This window comes from Oncorhynchus clarkii, chromosome 20, assembly GCF_045791955.1.
Source record: "Oncorhynchus clarkii lewisi isolate Uvic-CL-2024 chromosome 20, UVic_Ocla_1.0, whole genome shotgun sequence".
Taxonomy (NCBI): Eukaryota; Metazoa; Chordata; class Actinopteri; order Salmoniformes; family Salmonidae; genus Oncorhynchus; species Oncorhynchus clarkii.
The window spans coordinates 23,900,502-23,922,219 of NC_092166.1; the positions used below are offsets into that span (position 1 = coordinate 23,900,502).

A 21,718-nucleotide genomic window follows, 5' to 3' on the forward strand; every position below is an offset into this window, starting at 1 on the left:
GAGTCTCCCTCCAGTCCGGATCTGCCGGAGTCTCCCGTCTGTCCTGAGCTGCCGGAGTCTCCCGTCTGTCCTGAGCTGCCGGAATCGCCCGCCACGGCGGTGCTGCCGGAATCACCCTTCTCTCCGGAGCTGCCGGAGTCTCCCGCCTGTCCGGTGCTGCCGGAGTCTCCCGTCCGTCCGGTGCTGCCGGAGTCTCCCGTCCATTCGGGACCCGTGGCTAGGGTCCCCAGTCCTAGGTCGGCGGCGAGAGTCGCCGCTCTAAAGAGGCCACGTAGGCGGGCTAAGAGGCGGACAAGGACTATGGTGGAGTGGGGTCCACGTCCCGCGCCAGAGCCGCCACCGTGGACAGACACCCACCCAGACCCTCCCCTATAGGTTCAGGTTTTGCGGCCGGAGTCCGCACCTTTGGGGGGGGGGGGGGGGGGGGGGGGGTACTGTCACGTTCTGACCTTTTGTTATGTCTTTGTTTTAGGATGATCAGGGCGTGAGTTGGGTGTGTTGTCTATGTTAGTTCTTCTATGATTTGCTATTTCTGTGTTTTGCCTGGTATAGTTCTCAATGAGAGGTAGCTGTCAATCGTTGACCCTGATTGAGAACCATATTTAGGGAGCCTGTTTTCTATTGTGCATCGTGGGTGATTATTTTCTGTTCTGTGTTTTATTTCACCGTTCAGGACTGTTTCGTTTATCGTGTTTTGTTGTTTTGTTTGAGTATTCGTTTTCATTAAAAGTCATAATGGAATATTTACCACGCTGCACCTTGGTCCTCTTTCTCCCAACGACGAACCATACAGTATTATGGTAACGCTAATCCGATACACCAGATTTTCTCTCGCATTAAATAGAAATAAATGCATATTTACAGAATTGTGGTGGTGATATCCTCAGTCTAAACAATGCTACCAGGGGGAATTCACCTACCTTCAATTGGAACTTCATGTTACTACAGCCCTTTGATCACACCAGCAGGTTTAATGCTTTTAACGTTGGGCGTCTGGGGAGACACTGTGACCGACACATAGGTGTAGGGGGTCCCTGACCTGGAAATGAACTAGTACAGTGATAAAGTGATAGACCCTACCATTCACCACACTGTGGTATCAAACATAAAGTACCAGTCAAAGGTTTGGACACACCTACTCATTCCAGGTATTTTGTACTATTTTCTACATTGTAGAATAATAGTGAAGACATCAAAACTATGAAATCACACATGGAATCATGTAGTAACCTAGGAACGCAAAGCATTTCGCTACACTCGCATTAACATCTGCTAACCATGTGTATGTGACAAATAAAATTTGATTTGATAGTAACCAAAAAAGTGTTAAACAAATAAAAATACACTTTATATCTGTCACGGCCGTCAAAAGAAGTGGACCAAGGTGCAGCGTGGTGAGCTTACATTTTCCTTTTTATTTCAAAATGTCGCCAACAAAACAACAAACGAAAAAACAACCGTGAAGCTTATAGGGCATTAGTGCCACAAACAAAGTTAACTGGGAAAAAGAGCTGCCTAAGTATGGTTCCCAATCAGAGACAACGATAGACAGCTGTCCCTGATTGAGAACCATACCCGGCCAAAACAAAGAAATACAAAAATAGAACATAGAATGCCCACCCTACATCACACCCTGACCTAAACAAATTGAGAAATATGACGGCTCTCTAAGGTCAGGGCGTGACAATATTTGAGATTTTTGCCTTGGTGACAGCTTTGCACATTCTTGGTATTCAGCCAGCTTCATGAGTTAGTCACCTGGAATGCATTTAAATGAACAGGTGTGCCTTGTTAGAAGTTAATTTGTGGAGTTGCTTTCCTTAATGCATTTGGGCCTATCAGTTGTGTTGTGACAAGGTAGGGGTGGTATACAGAAGATAGCTCTATTTGGTAAAAGACCAAGTCCATATTATGTCAAGAACAGCTCAAATAAGCAAAGAGAAATGGCAGTCCATCATTTTTTTAAGACATGAAAGTCAGTCAATATGGAACATTTCAAGAACTTTATAAGTTTCTTCAAGTACCGTCGCAAGAACCATCAAGCGCTATGATGAAACTAGCTCTCATGAAGACCGCCACAGGAAAGGAAGACCCAGAGTTCATTAGAGTTAACAGCACCTCAGATTTCAGCCCAAATAAATGCTTCACAGAGTTCAAGTAACAGACAGTAACAGATCTCAACATGAACTGTTCAGATAAGACTTTGTGAATCAGGCCTTCAGGGTCGAATTTTTGCGAAAGAAAACACTAGTAAAGGACACCAATAAGAATAAGAGACTTGCTTGGGCCAAGAAACATGAGCAATGGACATTAGACCGGTGGAAATCTGTCCAATTTGAGATTATTTTGTTCCATCCGCAGTGCTTTTTTGAAATGCATAGTAGGTGAACGGAGGATCTCTGCATGTGTGGTTCCCACCATGAAGCATGGAGGAGGAGGTGTGATGGTGTGGGGGTGCAACAGACCCAACAGACCTCCAGGCTGTGGAACGGCTATTTGACCAGGAATGAGAGTGATGGAGTGCTGCATCAGATGACCTGGTATAACGTCTGCTTCCAACTCACACTCTCCAACACATAGATCCCCTAAATGCATCTCACTCTCCAGATCCCAATCACCTGAATTCTGATCACCTGTTCACACACCTGTATTCCATTTACATACAGTATTTAGTTCAGTTCTTTGCACCCCATCATTGTGAGGTATGTTTGTTTTGTACATATACTATTCGAAGCTCTGTTTATTTCTGTGTTAGTCCTCACGTGTATCGTAGTTTTTGGCCATCCTCACTAACGAAGCCTTTTTGCCTATTACCTACCAGATTTCCTGTCATCAACCTCTTGCCTGATCTCCCGGACTACGATATTAGCCTTTTCCCTGTCTGTACTGTTACTTTTTTGGAGTCCCTTTGTATGACCTTCTGCCTACCCCTGGACACAGCTACCTGCTTCCTCCTGTGGTCCTTTACTAATAAACACCTGTTGCACCCTGCGCTTGAAACCAGCACTCTGTCCCCCATCATACTCATTACACCTGGTGTCACGACTTCTGCCAAAGTCGATGCCTCTCCTTGTTCGGGCAGTGCTCGGCGGTCGACGTTGCCGGTCTTCTAGCCATCGCCGATCCATTTTCCATTTGTCTTGTCTTGTTTTCCCACACACCTGGTTCTCATTTCCCTCATTATGTGGTGTGTATTTAACCCTCTGTTTCCCTCATGTCTTTGTGTGGTATTGTTTATTCTGTTTCATGTATTGCGTACGTTAGTCTGTTGCACTGGGTTATGTTAACCCGTATTGTTATTTCATGTTCACTTTACCGTGTGCTTTTGGTTCGCCAAAATAAAAGGCTCCGTTGGCTACACCATATCTGCTCTCCAGCACCTGACTCCTTTACAACTATTTACGCATACCGGACACCTGGCCTCCACAATCACCCGACCTCAACCCAGTTGAGATTGTTTGGGATGAGTTGGACTGCAGAATTTTGATTTGTTTAACACTTTTTTGGTTACTACGTGATTCCATATGTGTCATTTCCTAGTTTGGACGTCTTCACTATTATTCTACAATGTGGAAAAAAGTTTTTAAAAATAAAGAAAAACCCTTGAATGAGTAGGTGTGTCCAAACTTTTGACTGGTACTGTGTATGGAAAAAAGGTCACAAACCTCCTCACAGCTCTGTGGGTTGGCTGATTACTGTCACGACACAGAGACACCACAGTGATATTTAACCCCAGTTGTCTCACTAAGGTCAGCGTATTTCAATTAGACGGCACTTCTTCGCCATGTGAATATGATTTGAAGAAGTACCAAATGTATGCAGCCTCAAATTAATTGGTTTTTAAGGGTAGATGATATTTGCAGGATGCACACTATGAAAGTTATTATCCCTACAATCTTTTCTGTCCCATCTGTACAGATGTAGGATCTTAATTTGACCACTCTGTTGCAGGAGAACGTGTAATGTATTTGAGGTTTAAAAAGGCTTCTGATGTTTGTCATTTATTTTTTGATATTTCATACTTAATTTTCCCTTACGAAAAATGTATCAACCCCTACAAAATTGTTCATTAATTATAATGCACATAAGAATTCACATTTCCTGTTGCTGATCAAATTATGATCCTACATCTGTAGTTTCACAAATGTCAAAGTAGTTAAATTATCGGTCACTTCTGCTACTTCATCATGTGATCTACCCCCCCCCCCCCCCAGATGTGTACCTAACCACTGTGAACATGGAGGCCGCTGCACTCAGACCTGGGACAGTTTCAGGTGCTCCTGCAATGGGACAGGCTACACTGGGGCTACATGCCATACCTGTAAGTATCCTCCTCCTCAGCCTATCAAAACATCTTCATACAGTATATGGACATTTTCATCTATGATCTCTCATTATTCATACCCTCAGGGACCCATCTGAAACATCAGTTACATTTTTGCACATTCACCTCACTGACATTAAAACCACATGGGGAAACTCCTGGATTTATAATGATGAACAAGTAATTCTGCTGTAATGTAAACTCCATAATACATGTGGTTTCCTCTCTCGCGTGTGTATTCCTCTTCTCCAGCCGTGTATGAACAGTCCTGTGAGGAATACAAACATCTTGGTAAAACATCTGGCACGTACTGGATCGACCCTGATGGGAGTGGTCCCGTAGGCCCCTTCAAAGTCAACTGCAACATGACTGGTAAGAGTACAGTACCTCCCAAGCCTACCAAACAGAAAATCCACTTAACCATTATGGCATCAGATGATTTTGTCCCATCCGAGCAGGCAAATCTGGTTGAAATTATATCATTATAACCAGAATACAACGAAATCTGGTGTTTGGTTGTAATTTGGTGTGGCAGCCTAGACCTTAGAGAGGCGGGCCAGCAACCGGAGGACTTCAATTTTCTGTGGACTGCAAGGAAAATGGATCCATAAAGTATTGTTCTTCTTCTGGTTGTAGTAACGTCATGGCAACCAGTTTTGACCACTGGGATAGCTGACCTACATTTTGTTCCTCTCCTGTAAATATTGGTCACGATGACTGGTTTTTGATGGTGTTGTTGACTATGTTGCAGAGGACAAGGTGTGGACTACAGTGAGAAACAACCTGTCTCCCCAGACCTCTGTGAGTGGCTCAGACTTGGAGAGGAAGGCTTTGCTGCAGCTCAACTACAACATGTCCACAGAGCAGGTGACCTTACTACCTTATGACCCTATGACATCATCACCCATTCAGGATGGAACCAGCTCAATGGAAAAGAAACATGGATTTTATGGGCAGGTTTAACAGACACGAAGTCTAGTTTTGGACTGAGAACCATGCTCAATGGAGAAACTCCATGGTTATTTTTTTGTGTCGAGAAACCAGCCCTATGTGTATTTTAAATGTTAATGTCGAAGGCACTAGCTAGCTACATTGTTTATTAAAGATGTTCTCTCAGTGTATTTTCACTCAGCTCTGCTACGATCCTCAATTACTAAATGTTATGCATTCTGCTTTGCTCAAGCCCTGTTTTCTCTCCCTGTGACAGGTGACAGCCATCACGAGCAGTGCAGAGTACTGTGAACAGCATGTAGCCTACGCCTGTCGAATGTCTCGACTGCTCAATAACCCAGGTAAAGAGGACTTTGTGTGTTTTTTGGTGTTTGTATGTGTTTTTGTGTGCTCATATGTATATCTGAGAAAAGGATCTGTTTCTAAAGGGAAATACTATTATTTCCAACAAAGACACACTAATTTATGCATTTGCAGAAATAATATGCCAAGAATATGCCGTCTTCTCTTTTCCCTTCCCAGTGTTTGTTTTTGATGAATGTTCATTTAAGTGTTGTCAGATTGTATAGCAGATGGTTATTAGCATTTGGGCGACAAATCTAGAATATTCTTATCTATTTTATTTGGCAAGTGTTTCACAAGATGAGAAGGCAAGCAGGCGTACATTAGATAGCGTCACAGTAGTTGTCATCCCTTGTCATTACTCACAGAAGAGAGCCAAGCGCTTATTGCAGTGGCTCTCTTCCCATCTCATGGAAAAGAGGAATACTATCTGTGGCAACTGGAACTGTTTCATTCCCTCAAGCCAACTACAGGAAATATTACAACTGAAATTCCATGACAGCCACAGAAACCCAAAGGCTCTTCAGTGTCTTCCAACAATCTAGTGTTGTTTTGTTTGCTGTTTTTTTTTTACCTTGGTTTCATCTCATCTGGTGCTATCAAGTGACAGCCGTTCCCCCTGAGGGTCTATAGAGTTCTGAGCCTGAGGTTATCAGAAGCATGACATCATCATCATCAAGCTGTTTAAAGGCACAATCAACTTAGTGTATGTAAACTTCTGACCCACTGGAATTGCGATACCGTGAACTGTATGACCAGCATAACAAGTTTTCATCAAATCATTTGGATGTGTTAGGATCTGAGACAATGGTCGGACTGACTGGAGATGTTGACAGATAAAATCCACACATCATTCGTGTTCTGGTGAGCTCTGTACACCTCGCCGCTCGACAGCTGTTTAGCATGGTGAAAGGGAGCGTGTTGGTTGGCAGCATCAGTGAGCTGAAAGAGATGAGGAGTCACACATTCCTGGTCAGAAGACTGCTTGGCCGTACTATTTCTCCCTCATTTAGTAGTCTTATTGTGTTGGCCCCAGTGGTGCCCATTCAACCAGTATTGAGGAATAGAAGCCTACTCTACCTGACATTATCCCCTTGCTGGTGTGCCTCTCCCCTCTCACTCAACGGGGGGACGCTTGGCCTCCAGGCCCTCAGCCTGTCTCCCTCTCATCACCATAAATAACCTGAATTATTTATTATTTTGGGGCGGCAGGGTAGCCTAGTGGTTGGACTAGTAACCGGAAGGTTGCAAGTTCAAACCCCCGAGCTGACAAGGTACAAATCTGTCGTTCTGCCCACTGTTCCTAGGCCGTCATTGAAAATAAGAATTTGTTCTTAACTGACTTGCCTAGTTAAATAAAGGTAAAATAAAAATAAATATCCAGGGAGTCCACACTGCTCCCCCCAATCTCACTCCACTCTCTCTATCCAGCCTCCTCTCTCCATCCAACCCCCTTTGTGTGTGTGTGTGTGTGTGTGTGTCTCTCTCTCTCCTCTCGCTCTCTCCATATCCCACTCTCTCCCATGCATGTGGGGACCCGTGTGGAACATAGGTACCTCGCAGGAAACAACCAGTGTAACAGCCTTTGTTCTTTCCCTGGAGCCTCACCACCTCACTATGTGCCCCCCTGGCTATTACTGAAACAATTTTGGGAGATATCTAGGAAGGCGTGTGTGATGAACAGACCACCCCAGCTGCTATAAACCGCAGACGCATTATCCTTCCAATATTATTTCCCCATTGATGTAAACACTGCATAAATGTTTCACCGTCCCCTTTGATAATGTACTACAAACCTATTATTATTTTTCATTCAATTATTATTTGTCATTCACTGGAGGGCAATTTTTGCCAGGTGCTGCTGATAAGTAACAATGACAAGATGGAAAGTGCCTAACGGTTTGGCTGTAATTAAATAACACTTTCTTGTCTTTTGAAAATTACTGTAAACATTGTTTTTTAAATTTTTTATGTTTTCCCACTGCTTATTGTTATGGCAGACATGACCATTGTCTGATTATTCGGAAAAATATGAAAATATTTCAAACGCATAATTCACATTGTAAACAGCAAAACACAAGAGTGCTTTTAAAAGTTTCTAGAGATGATGCAGGAGTCAGGACACAACACAAGGATGGTGGAGATGTTGAAGAAGAACAAACGCCCTGGGGAGTGTTTGCCTTGATAAATGATCTTGTTTGTCCATCTATAGAGCAGACATTTCCACTTGATGTGATTCCTCACACCAGTTATTTTCCCATTCCCTAGAGCGAGTCATTTTTTATTACCTGGAGTGCTGAATAAGACTATCTGTCTGTGCTGCTGTTGGTGCGGGGGTGAAACAGGGTGAATAGCTGATTAATAGACCACATAGCTTCTCTCAATCAATAAAAAGTAAAGTGTCAAACAGAGTGAGGGAAACGGATCAGCTGGTAATGCTTGTACTGTACATAAGGATCTATACATACTGTAGGCTTGGACGTAGACGTTTTATGGCGTCTGACCTATTCATACAATATGCATCAATAGACCCATCTCAACTTCAATGCTATTTGCCATGAAAGATTGACATCAACAAAGGTAGCATTGTGTTATTTGTATGCCAGTAGAAGAGTAAATGAAACAGCTTAGACTATGGTCATTTGTTTAGATCTACACAAATCATCATGCTTATGTATTGAGTATTTTGTTGTTTTAGTATATTCTGTGCTGATTCATGCTGTTATTTTGCAGCTGGGTCCCCATTCACATGGTGGGTTGGCAGGGCCAATGAGAGGCATTATTACTGGGGTGGTTCAGGACCAGGGATCCAGAAGTGTGCCTGTGGAATCGAAAGGAACTGCACCGACCCCAAGTACTACTGCAACTGTGACGCTGACCAAACGCGGTGGTGAGTGACTCCACTCTGAACAACACTAGAGATGAAATGCTACCGTATGGAAACGTAAGCTAGATCTAGTTATCCTGAAATGTATCAAGTAATACATTGTAACATTTTCTTTGTGCTACAATCTTACTGTTGTGCCTTTTGTAGTGAAAATTCTACTCTGTATTTCATATGGTTTTGTGATCTATTTTTTTTAGGAGAGAGGACGCTGGTCTCCTGGTGTATAAAGACCATCTGCCTGTGAGTCAGGTGGTAGTTGGTGACACTAACCGTGCTGGCTCTGAGGCTAAGCTGACTGTGGGTCCACTGCGTTGTCAAGGAGATGGTGAGTTTGTTATCATTTCCACAACTTAGAATGCTAATCAGTAATGTACACAGGCAACACAATGTGAGTTATTCTTGTTTCCTGTCTGTTTCCCAGGTAACTACTGGAACGCAGCATCCTTCAACACGCCTGCATCATACCTGCACTTCCCTACCTTCCAAGGGGAGACCAGTGCTGACATCTCTTTCTATTTCAAGACTTCCTCCTCTTATGGCGTCTTTCTGGAGAACCTTGGCAATGCTGACTTCATCCGCCTGGAGCTAAAAGGTGAGTGTACTACTACTCAGTAACAGGTCGATATACACTACCTGTAGACCTGTATTATGGATGTGTGTGCAGTTCAGTATCAAAGCTCTACCTCCACATCTGCAAAAAAACCTACCATTACAATATATAATGTATAGATGTAGTATAAATTCAGTGGTTTGGACAGTGTTAGTGAGGCTTATTCACAGTAGATATCGACCTAGACATTCCACTAAGACTTTCCTCTAAGTCAAAAAGGATCATGTCTATCTTGCAGCCACAAAACAAGAATCTCTTGTTCCTACTAAAACACAAACCACCAGCCACTAAGCAAGTGTCACGTGTCATGTTCCATGAGAGCTACTGTAAAACAACATTCAGTTCTTAATAAACCTCCAGGGTCAGCTCTTGGGGACTGTAACAAGATGGTAGATTGAATTTTGGGGCACCAGTGTGTGTGTACTGTAGAGTCGGAGAACATGTTAGAAGACCAACCCTAGGGCTCTCCATAAAGGCTGCCATTGATCTCATCGATTGCAGGCCGTACTTCTTTCATTTTGTCATCAGATATTAAACTTTAGCACTTTAGAAATGGCTGGAAGTCAGTATTAACTTAAAGTTCACCAGCACAGTGGGATCCCTGTTTGGAAATGGTATTGTTAGATCAAATTGGTTTCCAGTGACATTTAAGCATGATTTTTGAGCTGGTGGGGAGCAGTTTCCTTCCGCTGGGAAAGATCAATGGTCAGAAATATCTTTGAGCTGCTTCCATCGCCTCAGGCCCCATTTGTTATTGTTTCTGACCCTTTTTCTCTGGCAGATTTCAAGCTTTACTGACGCCATTTTTTGGTGCAATGAGTTGACAGTATTTGAGTAGTATTATTACAGTGATTCAGTTGCTCTGAAGAAACAGTGTCTTTCGTTAGAGACACAGACAGAAAATATTCTGTAAAAAACATTTCATATTTAATAGTTTCCCCCCATTTTAATATTCACAAGGTACAGTATTAGTCTGCCAAGAGAAATGGATTTACTAAGCCCCTTGTAAGCTGTTGTATTTTAAATACTTTTTCACTCAAAACTCTAGAGTACCGTTATGCATTAGAATTTCTCTTTAGAGCTTGGCAATGGCAGTTGTTTTAATGAGACTTGGCCCCCCTCCAAAATTCTTCTCTGAGCTTCAGGAGGTTCTCTGCCAGTCCTGCAGGCCGAGCATCTGCTCTGAACAGGTGGATCTATGATTGACAGGGCTCCCCTATGTCATCTCCACAGCTTCAGTACATGCTCTGAATGGAGAACAAATGTAATCAGACAGCTCCCTTCAATATAGATCTATTGAGTCGGTTGGGAAATCAAATCAAAGAATGATTCTCCCAATGAAAGGTGTTCCAGGGTGAGACCCCTGGTTAGTGGAAAGCGCTCAATTACTATCCCTGTGAAATCTCATTACTCGATGGTAACCTGGATCTCTGTGATTGATGTGGATTAAACAATCAGAAAGGATGTTGAGTGATTACAGACAGGTTGTCGGTATGTGACGTTTGTCTCGGTGGAATTGGACCCAACAGGGGGTATGATGACACTTGTCAGCAGTGTTTCAATGAAGTAAATGACGATTGACAGAGGGGAAAATGAGCAAACTGTGCCGCTGTGAAGAGGAGATCTATCTCACTACTGGAGTATTTGTCTGCCTTACGCATTTCTAGCTGTCATGGTCTGATAGGTACTTGTCAAAAACACATCTAGAAAATTTTACATTTTTCAGAGCTATAAATGCAATATTGTCAGTCTTTCATGTTTCAAATCATCATGATACCAGCAACAATATTTCAAGGCCTCCGACATTTCAAAGTGTAAATTGAATGACAGCTTATTTCACATTCATTGAAAAGTCAATACTGTTATGTAAGCAGACCAAGGTTATTATAGTAAACAAAAACTGAAACTAAAAATGAAAACCAATAATAATAACCAATATAGTAAACCGAAATCAAATACTGCAATGAACAAACCTGTTTGAAAAACTAAAACTATGCTGAAACTATTATGTTTGACTCCAAAACGAACTCAAATAAAATAAAAACCATCATGAATTATGTTTCGTTTTATACTGACCAAAAATATGAACACAACATGTAAAGTGTTGGTCCCATGTTTCATGAGATGAAATAAAAGATCCCAGAAATGTTTCATACGCACAAAAAGCTTATTTCTCTCAGATTCTGTGCAGAAATGTGTTTATATCCCTGTTAGTGAGCATTCTCATTTGCCAAGATAATCTATCCACCTAATAGGTGTGGCATATCGAGAATCTGATTAAACAGCATGGTCATTAGACAGGTGCACCTTGTTCTGTGGACAATAAAAGGCCACTCTAGAATTTGCAGTTTTGTCACACAACAAAATACAACAATGCAACAGATGTCTCAAGTTTGTCTCAAGTTTTTAGGGTTCGTGCAATTGGCATGCTGACTGCAGGAATGTCCACCAGAGCCGTTGCCAGATAATTTAAATATTAATTTCTTTACCATATGCCACCTCCAACATCGTTTTAGACAATTTGGCAGTACGTCCCAACCAGCCTCACAACTGCAGACCACATGTAACCACGCCAGCCCACGCCAGACCTCCAAATCTGGCTTCTTCACCTGCGGGATCGTCTCAGACCATGTGGGCTTGCACAACTGAAGAATTTTTGCAGAATCTGTCAGAAACCGTCTCAGGGAAGCTCATCTGCATGCTCATCGTCCTCACCAAGGTCTTGACCTGACTGCAGTTAGGCGTCGTAACTGACTTCGGTGGGCAAATGCTCAACTTCGTTGGCCACAGGTACGCTGTTCTCTTCACAGATTAATCCTGGTTTCAACTGTACCAGGCAGATGGCAGACAGCGTGTATGGCATCGTGTGGGCGAGCGGTTTGCTGATGTCAACATTGTAAACAGAGTGCCCCATGGTGGCGAGGTTTTTTTTGGTGTGGGCAGGCATAAGCTATGGACAACGAACACAATTTAATTTTATCGATGGCAATTTGAATGCACAGAAATACCGTGACGAGATCATAAGGTCCATTGTCGTGCCATTCATCCGCTGCTATCACCTCGTGTTTCAGCATGATAGTGCATGGCCCCATATCGCAATAATATGTACACAATTCCTGGAAGCTGAAAATGTCCCAGTTCTTCCATTGCCTGCATACTCAAACATGTCACCCATTGAGCATGTTTGGGATGCTCTGGATCTATGTGTGCGACAGCGTGTTCCAGTTCCCGACAATATCTAGCAACTTGGCACAGCCATTTAAGATAAGTGGGACAACATTCCACAGGCCACAATCAACTGCCTCTATGTGAAGGATATGTGTCACGCTGCATTCAATTCTCTGGAAAAAGCTCTGGTGGACATTTCTGCAGTCAGCATGCAAATTGCACACTCCCTTGAAACTTGAGACATCTGTGCTGCCGTACCAAGCAAAAAGGCTGCTCATTTGGTCAAAAATGAGTTAATGTGTAACAAGTGCACTGAGAGTCGGGAAGCAAGTACAGGGAGTGAGTGTTTTAATAAATAAACAAAACGATAAACACGAAACACGAAACACAACGCACCAACATGAAACAGAGTCAATAACACCTGAGGAAAGAACCAAGGGGAGTGACAGATATAGGGAAGATAATCAAGGAGGTGATGGATTCCAGGTGAGTGTCATGAGGCGCTGGTGCTCTTGATGATGGTGACAGGTGTGCGGGATAATCAGCAGCTCCAGCCGCAGGATGCCGACAAAGGGGACGAACCCGGGGATCAAGAGCGGACCAGTCACCCCTGCTGAAGCGCGGGAACCTGTCGAGCCGGCCGGGGTGCGGGAACCTGTCAAGCCGGCTGGGGCACGGGAACCTGTCGAGCCGCCTGGGGCGCGGGAACCTGTCGATCCAACTGGGGCGCGGGAACCTGACAGACCGGCTGATGCATGAGAGCCTGGCGAGCCGGCGGAGGCATTAAAGCCCGACGAGCCGGCTAGCCTGGCGATCTGGCAGAGGCATGAGAGCCTGTGCGGCTCCCGGACATTTACACTGACACACAAAATAAAAAAACACTCCCTGATGCTTCCCATAGATGAGGTGATAATCTGTAATGATGGGGCGGTGAGTCGGAAGCAGGTGCAACATTTTAATAAAACAACAAAACCAAGAACATGACACTAACATAAGGCAGACCGCCGATACACAAGAACAATACCAACTGGAGAGTGATGATGAGTGCCAGGTGTGCGTAATGATGAATCCCAGGACCGGTGGTTAGTAACCTTAAATACTTGTTTAATCATGTGGACAAGTATCCTATCTCTATTGCATTGTGTTTTAGAGAAAATTGGTGTCATGTTAGCAGTAACTGCATAATGTAACTGTGAAACCAAGGTAAATAAAAGCAATTTTCTCAGTTCCATGCTATGAGCAGTTATTGACTTTTTGCTTGCTAGGGCAGTGTGGCATTGTGTTGTGTGACAAAACTGTCCCCAGTACAAGGTGCACCTGTGTAATGATCATGCTGTATAATCAGCTTCTTGATATGCCACACCTGTCAGGTGGATGGATTATCGTGGCAAAGGATAAATGCTCACTAACAGGGTTGTAAACAAATTTGTGCACAAAATGTAAGAGAAAAAAGCTTTTTATTATTATGGAAAATGTATATTTTATTTCAGCTTATGAAACACTTTACATGTTGCGTTTATATTTTTGTTCAGTATAAAATATAGTCATCGCATAGCTATTCACCCCCTTTGTTTAGGCAAGCCTAAATTAGTTCAGAAGTCAAATTTGGCTTAAGAAATCACATAAGTTACTCACTCTGTGTCAAATAATAGGGGTTGACATGATTTTTGATTGACCACCTTTCCTCTGTCTCCCATACATACATCTGTAAGGTCCCCGATTCAAGTATTGCATTTCAAGCACAGATTCAATAAAGACCAGGGAGCTTTTTGAAAGCCTCAAAGAAGAGCAGTGATTGGTAGATGGGTAACAATAACAAATGAGACATTGAATATATCTTTAACCATGGTCAAGTTAATAATTGTGCTGTGGATGATGTATTAAAACACCCAGACACATCAAAGATGCAGTCATCCTTCTGAACTGAGCTGCAGGACAGGAGGGAAACTGCTTAGTAATGTCACCATGAGGCCATTGGGGATTTTAAAACAGCTACAGAGTTCAATGGCTGTGATGGAAGAAAACTGAGGATGGATCAACCACATTGTAGTGACTCAATAATGACCTAAATGACAGTGAAAATAAATGGGATGGAGCTAAGCACAGGCAAAATCCTAGAGGAAAACCTGCTTCAGTCTGCTTTACACCAGACACTAATACCCTGACTACATCACTCGCTTTGCAAAAAACATTTAGAAATCTATGTTATTCAATTATTGCACACACATTGCTTGCGTGTGTCAACGAGCGTCTGCGTTGCCAAGGGCTAAAATAGAAGTCCTTTCTATTTCTGATGCAGATCGCGCTGCAAGTCCTTTCTCTCCCATCTCCCCATTGGTTTATAGAAGCAGGTACCCACATGCCATCTCCTAATTGGTTATACCCACATGGGTGATTGAAAGACGAACTGTGTTGCCAGTTGTCGTGGTAATACTATGAATGTTTAAATGCCAATCACAATATAATTTCAAAGATGAAAAAGCCTGGAAGGAGGAGAGATGACTAGAAACGATTCGGTTGACCGTTTTAAGTGTGGATTAATTGTCGGAGTAGAGGACCTTGTGCATTCCAGGTAAAAAAAAAGAACAACCTAATGTTTATATCCCAGCAACAGCAAGCTAGCTAAATAGGACAAATTAGCTAGCAAGTGCAAGCTAACTAGCTAAATTGTCATAAATGTTTAATGCTTTTCGACCTGTCCCCAAATTCATGTCATTGGTTCAGAGTTTGTTTTGATATTTTAACCTGCGAACCTGTGATCGCGTTTGGTGTAGGGGGACAAAATAAATGTATGCACGATGGCGCACGATGACGCACGCACACAGTCGGTTTGGCTTCCGTGTAAGAGAGAAGTTCAGGACAATAACAGAGATGGCCGCCTCGCTTCGCGTTCCTAGGAAACTATGCAGGATTTTTTTACATTGTTACCCCAGGTAATCTTAGGTTTTATTACATACAGTAGGGAGGAACTATTGGATATAAGAGCAACATCAACTCACCAACATTACGACCAGGAATACGACTTTCCCAAAGCGGATCCTCTGTTTGGCCTACCACCCAGGATTATGGATCGGATCCCAGCCGGTGACCCAAAACAACGACGCCGTAGAAGAAGGGGCAGACGGAGCGGTGTTCTGGTCAGGCTCCTTAGACAGGCACATTGCTTACCGCTCCCAAGCATACTACTCGCCAATGTCCAGTCTATGTAAACTGGAAACCACATATCCTGAGGCTGCATTTATTGTAGCCGGCGATTTTAACATGGCTAATCTGAAAACAAGGCTCCCCAAATTCTATCATTATATCGATTGTGCTACCAGGGCTGGCAAAACCCTAGACCACTGTTATTCTAACTTCCGCGACGCATTTAAGGACCTCCCCCGCCCTCCCTTCGGAAAAGCTGACCACGACTCCATTTTGTTGCTCCCTGCCTATAGACAGAAACTAAAAGAGGAAGCTCCCGTGCTCAGGTCTGTTCAACGCTGGTCTGATCAATCGGATTCCACGCTTCAAGATTACTTCGATCACGTGGACTTGGATATGTTCCGCATTGCGGCAAACAACAAAATTTACGAATACGCTGATTCGGTGTGCGAGTTTATTAACAAGTGCATCGGTGATGTTGTACCCACAGCGTCTATTAAAACATTCCCCAACCAGAAACCGTGGATTGATGGCAGAATTCGCGCAAAACTGAAAGCGCGAACCCCTGCTTTAAATCAGGGCAAGATGACTGGAAACATGACCAAATACAAACAGTGTAGCTATTCCCTCCGCAAGGCAATCAAACAAGCTAAGCGTCAGTACAGAGACAAAGTGGAGTCGCAATGGCTCAGACACGAGAGGTATGTGGCAGGGTCTACAGTCAATCACGGATTACAAAAGAAAAACCAGCCCCATCGCGGATCACGATGCCTTGCTCCCAGACAGACTAAACAACTTTTTTGCTCACTTTGAGGACAGTACAGTGCCACTGACACAGCCCACTACCAAAACCTGCTGGCTCTCCTTCACTGTAGCCAACGTGAGTAAAACATTTAAACGTGTTAACCCTCGCAAGGCTGCAGGCCCAGACGGCATCCCTGGCCACGTCCACAGAGCATGCGCAGACCAGCTGGCTGGTGTGTTTACAGACATATTCAATCAATCCTTATCCCAGTCTGCTGTCCCCACATGCTTCAAAAGGGCCACCATTTTTCCAGTTCCCAAGAAAGCTAAGGTAACTGAGCTAAATGACTACCGCCCTGTAGCACTCACTTCCATCATCATGAAGTGCTTTGAGAGACTAGTGAAGGACCATATCACCTCCACCCTACCTGACACCCTAAACCCACTCCAATTTGCTTACCGCCCCAATAGGTCCACAGACAACGCAATCGCCATCACACTTCACATTGCCCTAACCCATCTGGACAAGAGGAATACCTATGTAAGAATGCTGTTCATCGATTACAGCTCAGCATTTAACACCATAGTACCCTCCAAACTCGTCATTAAACTCGAGACCCTGGGTCTCGACCCCGCCCTGTGCAACTGGGTCCTGGACTTCCTGATGGGCCGCCCCAGGTGGTGAAGGTAGGTAACAACATCTCCACCCCGCTGATCCTCAACACTGGGTCCCCAACAAGGGTGCGTTCTCAGCCCTCTCCTGTACTCCCTGTTCACCCACGACTGGCCTTGCACGCCTCCAACTCAATCATCAAGTTTGCAGATGACACTACAATGGTAGGCTTGATTACCAGCAACAACGAGAAGGCCTACAGGGAGGAGGTGAGGGCCCTCGGAGTGTGGTGTCAGGAAAATAATCTCACACTCAATGTCGACAAAACAAAGGAGATGATCGTGGACTTCCGGAAACAGCAGAGGGAGCAGCCCCCAATCTACATTGACGGGACAGTAGTGGAGAGGGTGGAGAGTTTTAAGTTCCTTGGCGTACACGTCACGGACAAACTGAAATGGTTCACCCACACAGACAGCATGGTGAAGAAGGCGCAGCAGCGCCTCTTCAACCTCAGGAGGCTGAAGAAATTCAGCTTGTCACCAAAAACACTCACAAACTTTTACAGATGCACAATCGAGAGCATCCTGTCGGGCTGTATCACCGCCTGGTAACCGCGGTGATACATAACCGGAAGGCTCTCCAGAGGGTAGTGAGGTCTGCACAACACATCACCGGGTGCAAACTACCTGCCCTCCAGGACACCTACACCACCCGATGTCACAGGAAGGCCAAAAAATATAATCAAGGACAACAACCACCCCAGCCACTGCCTGTTCACCCCGCTATCATCCAGAAGGCGAGGCCAGTACAGGTGCATCAAAGCGTGGACCGAGAGACTGAAAAACAGCTTCTATCTCAAGGCCATCAGACTGATAAACAGCCATCACTAACATTGAGTGGCTGCTGCCAACATACTGACTCAACTCCAGCCACTTTAATAATGGAAAAATTGATGTAATCAATTTATCACTAGCCACTTTATATTATATAATGTTTACTTACCCTACATTACTCATCTCATATGTATATACTGTACGCTATACCATCTACTGCATCTTACCATCTTGATGTAATTAAATGTATTGCTAGCCACTTTAAACAATGCCACTTCATATGTTTTCATACCTACATTACTTATCTCATATGTATATACTGTACTCTATACCATCTACTGCATCTTGCCTATGCCGTTCGACCATCACTCATTTATATATTTTTATGTACATATTCGTATTCATTCCTTTACTCTTGTGTGTGTATAAGGTAGTTTTGTGAAATTGTTAGGTTATATTACTTGTTAGATATTACTGCATGGTTGGAACTAGAAGCACAAGCATTTCGCTACACTTGCATTAACACCTGCTAACCATGTGTATGTGACAAATAGATTTGATTTGATTTGGAAACAAAGCCAAATCTACACTGGAGTTGCTTACCAAGAAGACAGAGAATGCTCCTGAGTGGCCAAGTTACAGTTTTGACTTAAATCTGCTTTAAAATCTATGGCAGGGCTTGAAAATTGCTGTCTAGCCATGACCCTCAACACCTTGACAGAGCTTGACATTTTTTGAAAATAATAATGGACAATACAGGTATCTAAAGCTCATAAGAAACTTACCCAAGACTCACAGCTGTAATTGCTGCCAAAAGTCTTTCTAGCATGAATTTAATCAAGGTCTTCCACTTTGACATCAGAGTATTTTGTGTAGATCATTGACAAAAAATGACAATTAAATACATTTTAATCCCACTATGTAACATAATAAAATGTGAAGAAATTCAAGAGGGGTGTAGACTTTGTATAGGCACTTAACTAAATGACTACAAAAATAAATGACCACAAACATGATACATTATTGGTCATGTAGAAACAAACGGACCTGACGAGAGCATTGCAACCAACATCCAAAACTTAACGTGTACTGGGTCGTTCCACAAAAGCAGTCCTTTTGCATCCCTTCAATATGTTAAGTAGAAATTGCGCACCAATATTGAATTTTAAAAGCCTGTTTATATTAAATGAATTGCCCTTTAACATAGAACACATGGATAATGTCACGTCCTGACCTTAGTTCCTTTTTTATGTCTCTGTTTTAGTGTGGTCAGGGTGTGAGTTGGGGTGGGCATTTGATGTTTTTGTTCTGTTTTGTATTTCTGCTTTTGGCCTGGTATGGTTCCCAATCAGAGGCAGCTGTCAATCGTTGTCTCTGATTGAGAACCATACTAAGGTAGCCTGTGTTCCCACTATGATTTGTGGTCTTTGTGTGTCTGCACCAGACAGAACTGTTTCGTTTGTTACGCTTTGTTGTTTTTTTGTTCAGTTTCTTTATTAAATTGATCATGAACACGTACCATGCTGCACCTTGGTCCTCTTCACCTTCTTCCACCTACGACAACCGTTACAGATAATTCAATAAATCTGATTTTCAATATGAATAAAGACTTGCTAAAGTGCCAAAATTTGGCATTTTGACATCCCTCTGTGCACCTTCTGACTTCTATGAAGATTTTAACCCACTAACCTTACAAAAAAAATTCACCAACATTGTAAAGCCCTAGTTATTGCATTTACAAAGTTATTTCTGAAGATTATTTAATGTGAAGTCATTTATTTCCTGTTCCTCATTGTGAACTGAATTATCATTGTAATATGGTGAAACTACAGTATTCCTTTTAAAATATTTATTTCAAAAGATAAATGAATATCTAATAGTCAATTCATAGTGCAAAAGTGAGCTGGTTCTATTCTTTTTGGAAATTTTCTAGTGTTTAGATAGACATGCTAGAAATGTTGTAACAAAAAACATTTAGTTAATCTTGCATTCAATTGCCCCTCCCTGTTGCACACAAGCTTCCATTCCCCCTGTCACAAGGGGATTCATGGTTGATTTAACTAGTAATTACGAGTTGGAGGGCAGTTCAAGTGCGTGTGTAACAGTATAACTTTCGTCCGTCCCCTCACCCGACCCGGGCTCGAACCAGGGACCCTCTGCACACACAGACAACTGACACCCACGAAGCATCGTTACCCATCGGGCCACAAAAGCCGCGGCCCTTGCAGAGCAAGGGGAACAACTACTTCAAAACCTCAGAGCGAGTGATGTCACCGATTGAAACGCTATTAGCGCGCAAAACCGCTAACTAGCTCGCCATTTCACATCGGTTACACGTGGTAAATTCCCACTTGGTTACGAATGCACCATAACGCCGCAAATATCAAGGCACAAGCCGAGACCCAGATGCAGGTGGTTGGAGTCTTACAATGTGTATTAACCCAAAGGGGTAGGCAAGAAAATGGTCGTGGACAGGCAAAAAGGTCAAAACCAGATCAGAGTCCAGGAGGTACTGAGTGGCAGACAGGCTCATGGTCAAGGAAGGCAGAATGGTCAGGCAGGTGGGTACAAAGTCCAGAAACAGACAAGGGCCAAGACTGGGAGGACTAGAAAAAGAAGAATGCTAAAAGCAGGAGAACGGGAAAACCGCTGGTTGATTTGCAAACATACAAGACGAACTGGCACAGAGAGACAGGAAACACAGAGATAAATACACTGGGGAAAACAAGTGACACCTGGAGGGGGTGGAGACAATAACGAGGACAGGTGAAACAGGTCAGGGTGTGACAGTACCCCCCCCCCCTCCCCCTCTAGGGACGCATCCTACCTGGGCGCATACCTGGTTGACTAGGGTGTCGGCTGTGGAAGTCGGTGATGAGGGCTGTCTCTAGCGGGAAACCAGCACCTCTCCTCCGGGCCTTAACCCTTCCAGTCAACCAGGTACTGGAAATCTCTGCCCCGTGGTCGAACACCCAGGAGACGTTTTACCGTGTAGGCCGGATGGCCATCAATGACACGGGGAGGGGGGGTGGGCCTGGGGACAGAAGACAAAGAACAGTGAGACACAGGCTTAGACACATGGAAGGTAGGGTGAATATGGAGGGTACGGGGTAACACAAGATGGACAGCAGTGGAACTTATGACTCTGGAGATGGGAAAAGGACCAATGAAACAAGGGGACAGTTTGTGGGACTCTATCCGAAGGGGCAGGGGGCTGTGTGGACAGCCATACCCTCTGCCCAATGCGGTAGCGGGGAGCTGGGGTCCGACGACGGTCCACTCATCGACGACACCTGGAGTTGGTCTTGAGAATAGCCGCCCTGGCTCTTCCAGGTACGTCAACAGCGGCGGACAAACATCTGGGCCGAGGGTACGCTGACCTCCTGCTCTTGTTCACGGAAGAGTGGAGGCTGATACCCCATGGAGCACTCGAAGGGGGGGAGTCCCATGGCAGAACTAGGAAGAGTGTTCTGGGCCTACTCCACCCAGACTAGTTGACAGCTCCAGGTAGTGGGGTTGGTTGAGACCAGGCACCTTAAGGTGGTCTCCAGGTCTTGGTTTGCTCGCTCCGACTGACTGTTAGTTTGGGGATGGAATCCGGATGACAGGCTGGCCAACGACCCTATAAGGGTGCAGAATGCCTTCCAGAACTGAGACGAGAACCCCAATTGGAGACCATGTCTACCGGGAGTCCATGGATCTGGAAGACATGCTGCACAATAAGCTGGGCTGTCTCCTTGGCAGAAGGTAGTTTGGGGAGAGGAATGAAATGGGCAGCCTTGGAGAACCGGTCGACTACCGTCAGAATGACAGTGTTGCCATCAGACGGAGGGGGCCCAGTGACAAAGTCCAGAGATATAAGACCAGGGACGATGAGAAACCGGTAGTGGCTGCAGGAGGCCAGAATGAGCTTGCCGTGGAGTCTTGTTTTGAGCACACACAGTGCATGCGGTGACGAAGGAAGAGACGTCAGGGACCATTGTGGGCCACCAGAAACGTTGTCAAAGGAAGGCTAGTGTACAACCGGACCCTGGATGACCGGACAGCCTGGAGGAATGAGCTCATTCCAGGATCCGGGACCGGACTGGATTAGGGACAAACA

The 21,718-nt window shown here is 44.1% G+C and overlaps 1 protein-coding gene across 1 annotated transcript in view; it reads left to right on the forward strand.

Moving 5' to 3' along the window:
- LOC139376105 (contactin-associated protein-like 2) overlaps window positions 1-21,718 on the forward strand; it is a 70,514-nt gene that overhangs the window by 30,655 nt on the left and 18,141 nt on the right. The window contains exons 11-17 of the mRNA XM_071118294.1: window positions 4,215-4,321; window positions 4,577-4,696; window positions 5,076-5,191; window positions 5,532-5,616; window positions 8,351-8,507; window positions 8,702-8,829; window positions 8,926-9,096. Coding sequence (XP_070974395.1) covers window positions 4,215-4,321; window positions 4,577-4,696; window positions 5,076-5,191; window positions 5,532-5,616; window positions 8,351-8,507; window positions 8,702-8,829; window positions 8,926-9,096 — 884 coding nt within the window. The remainder of the gene's footprint in view (window positions 1-4,214; window positions 4,322-4,576; window positions 4,697-5,075; window positions 5,192-5,531; window positions 5,617-8,350; window positions 8,508-8,701; window positions 8,830-8,925; window positions 9,097-21,718) is intronic.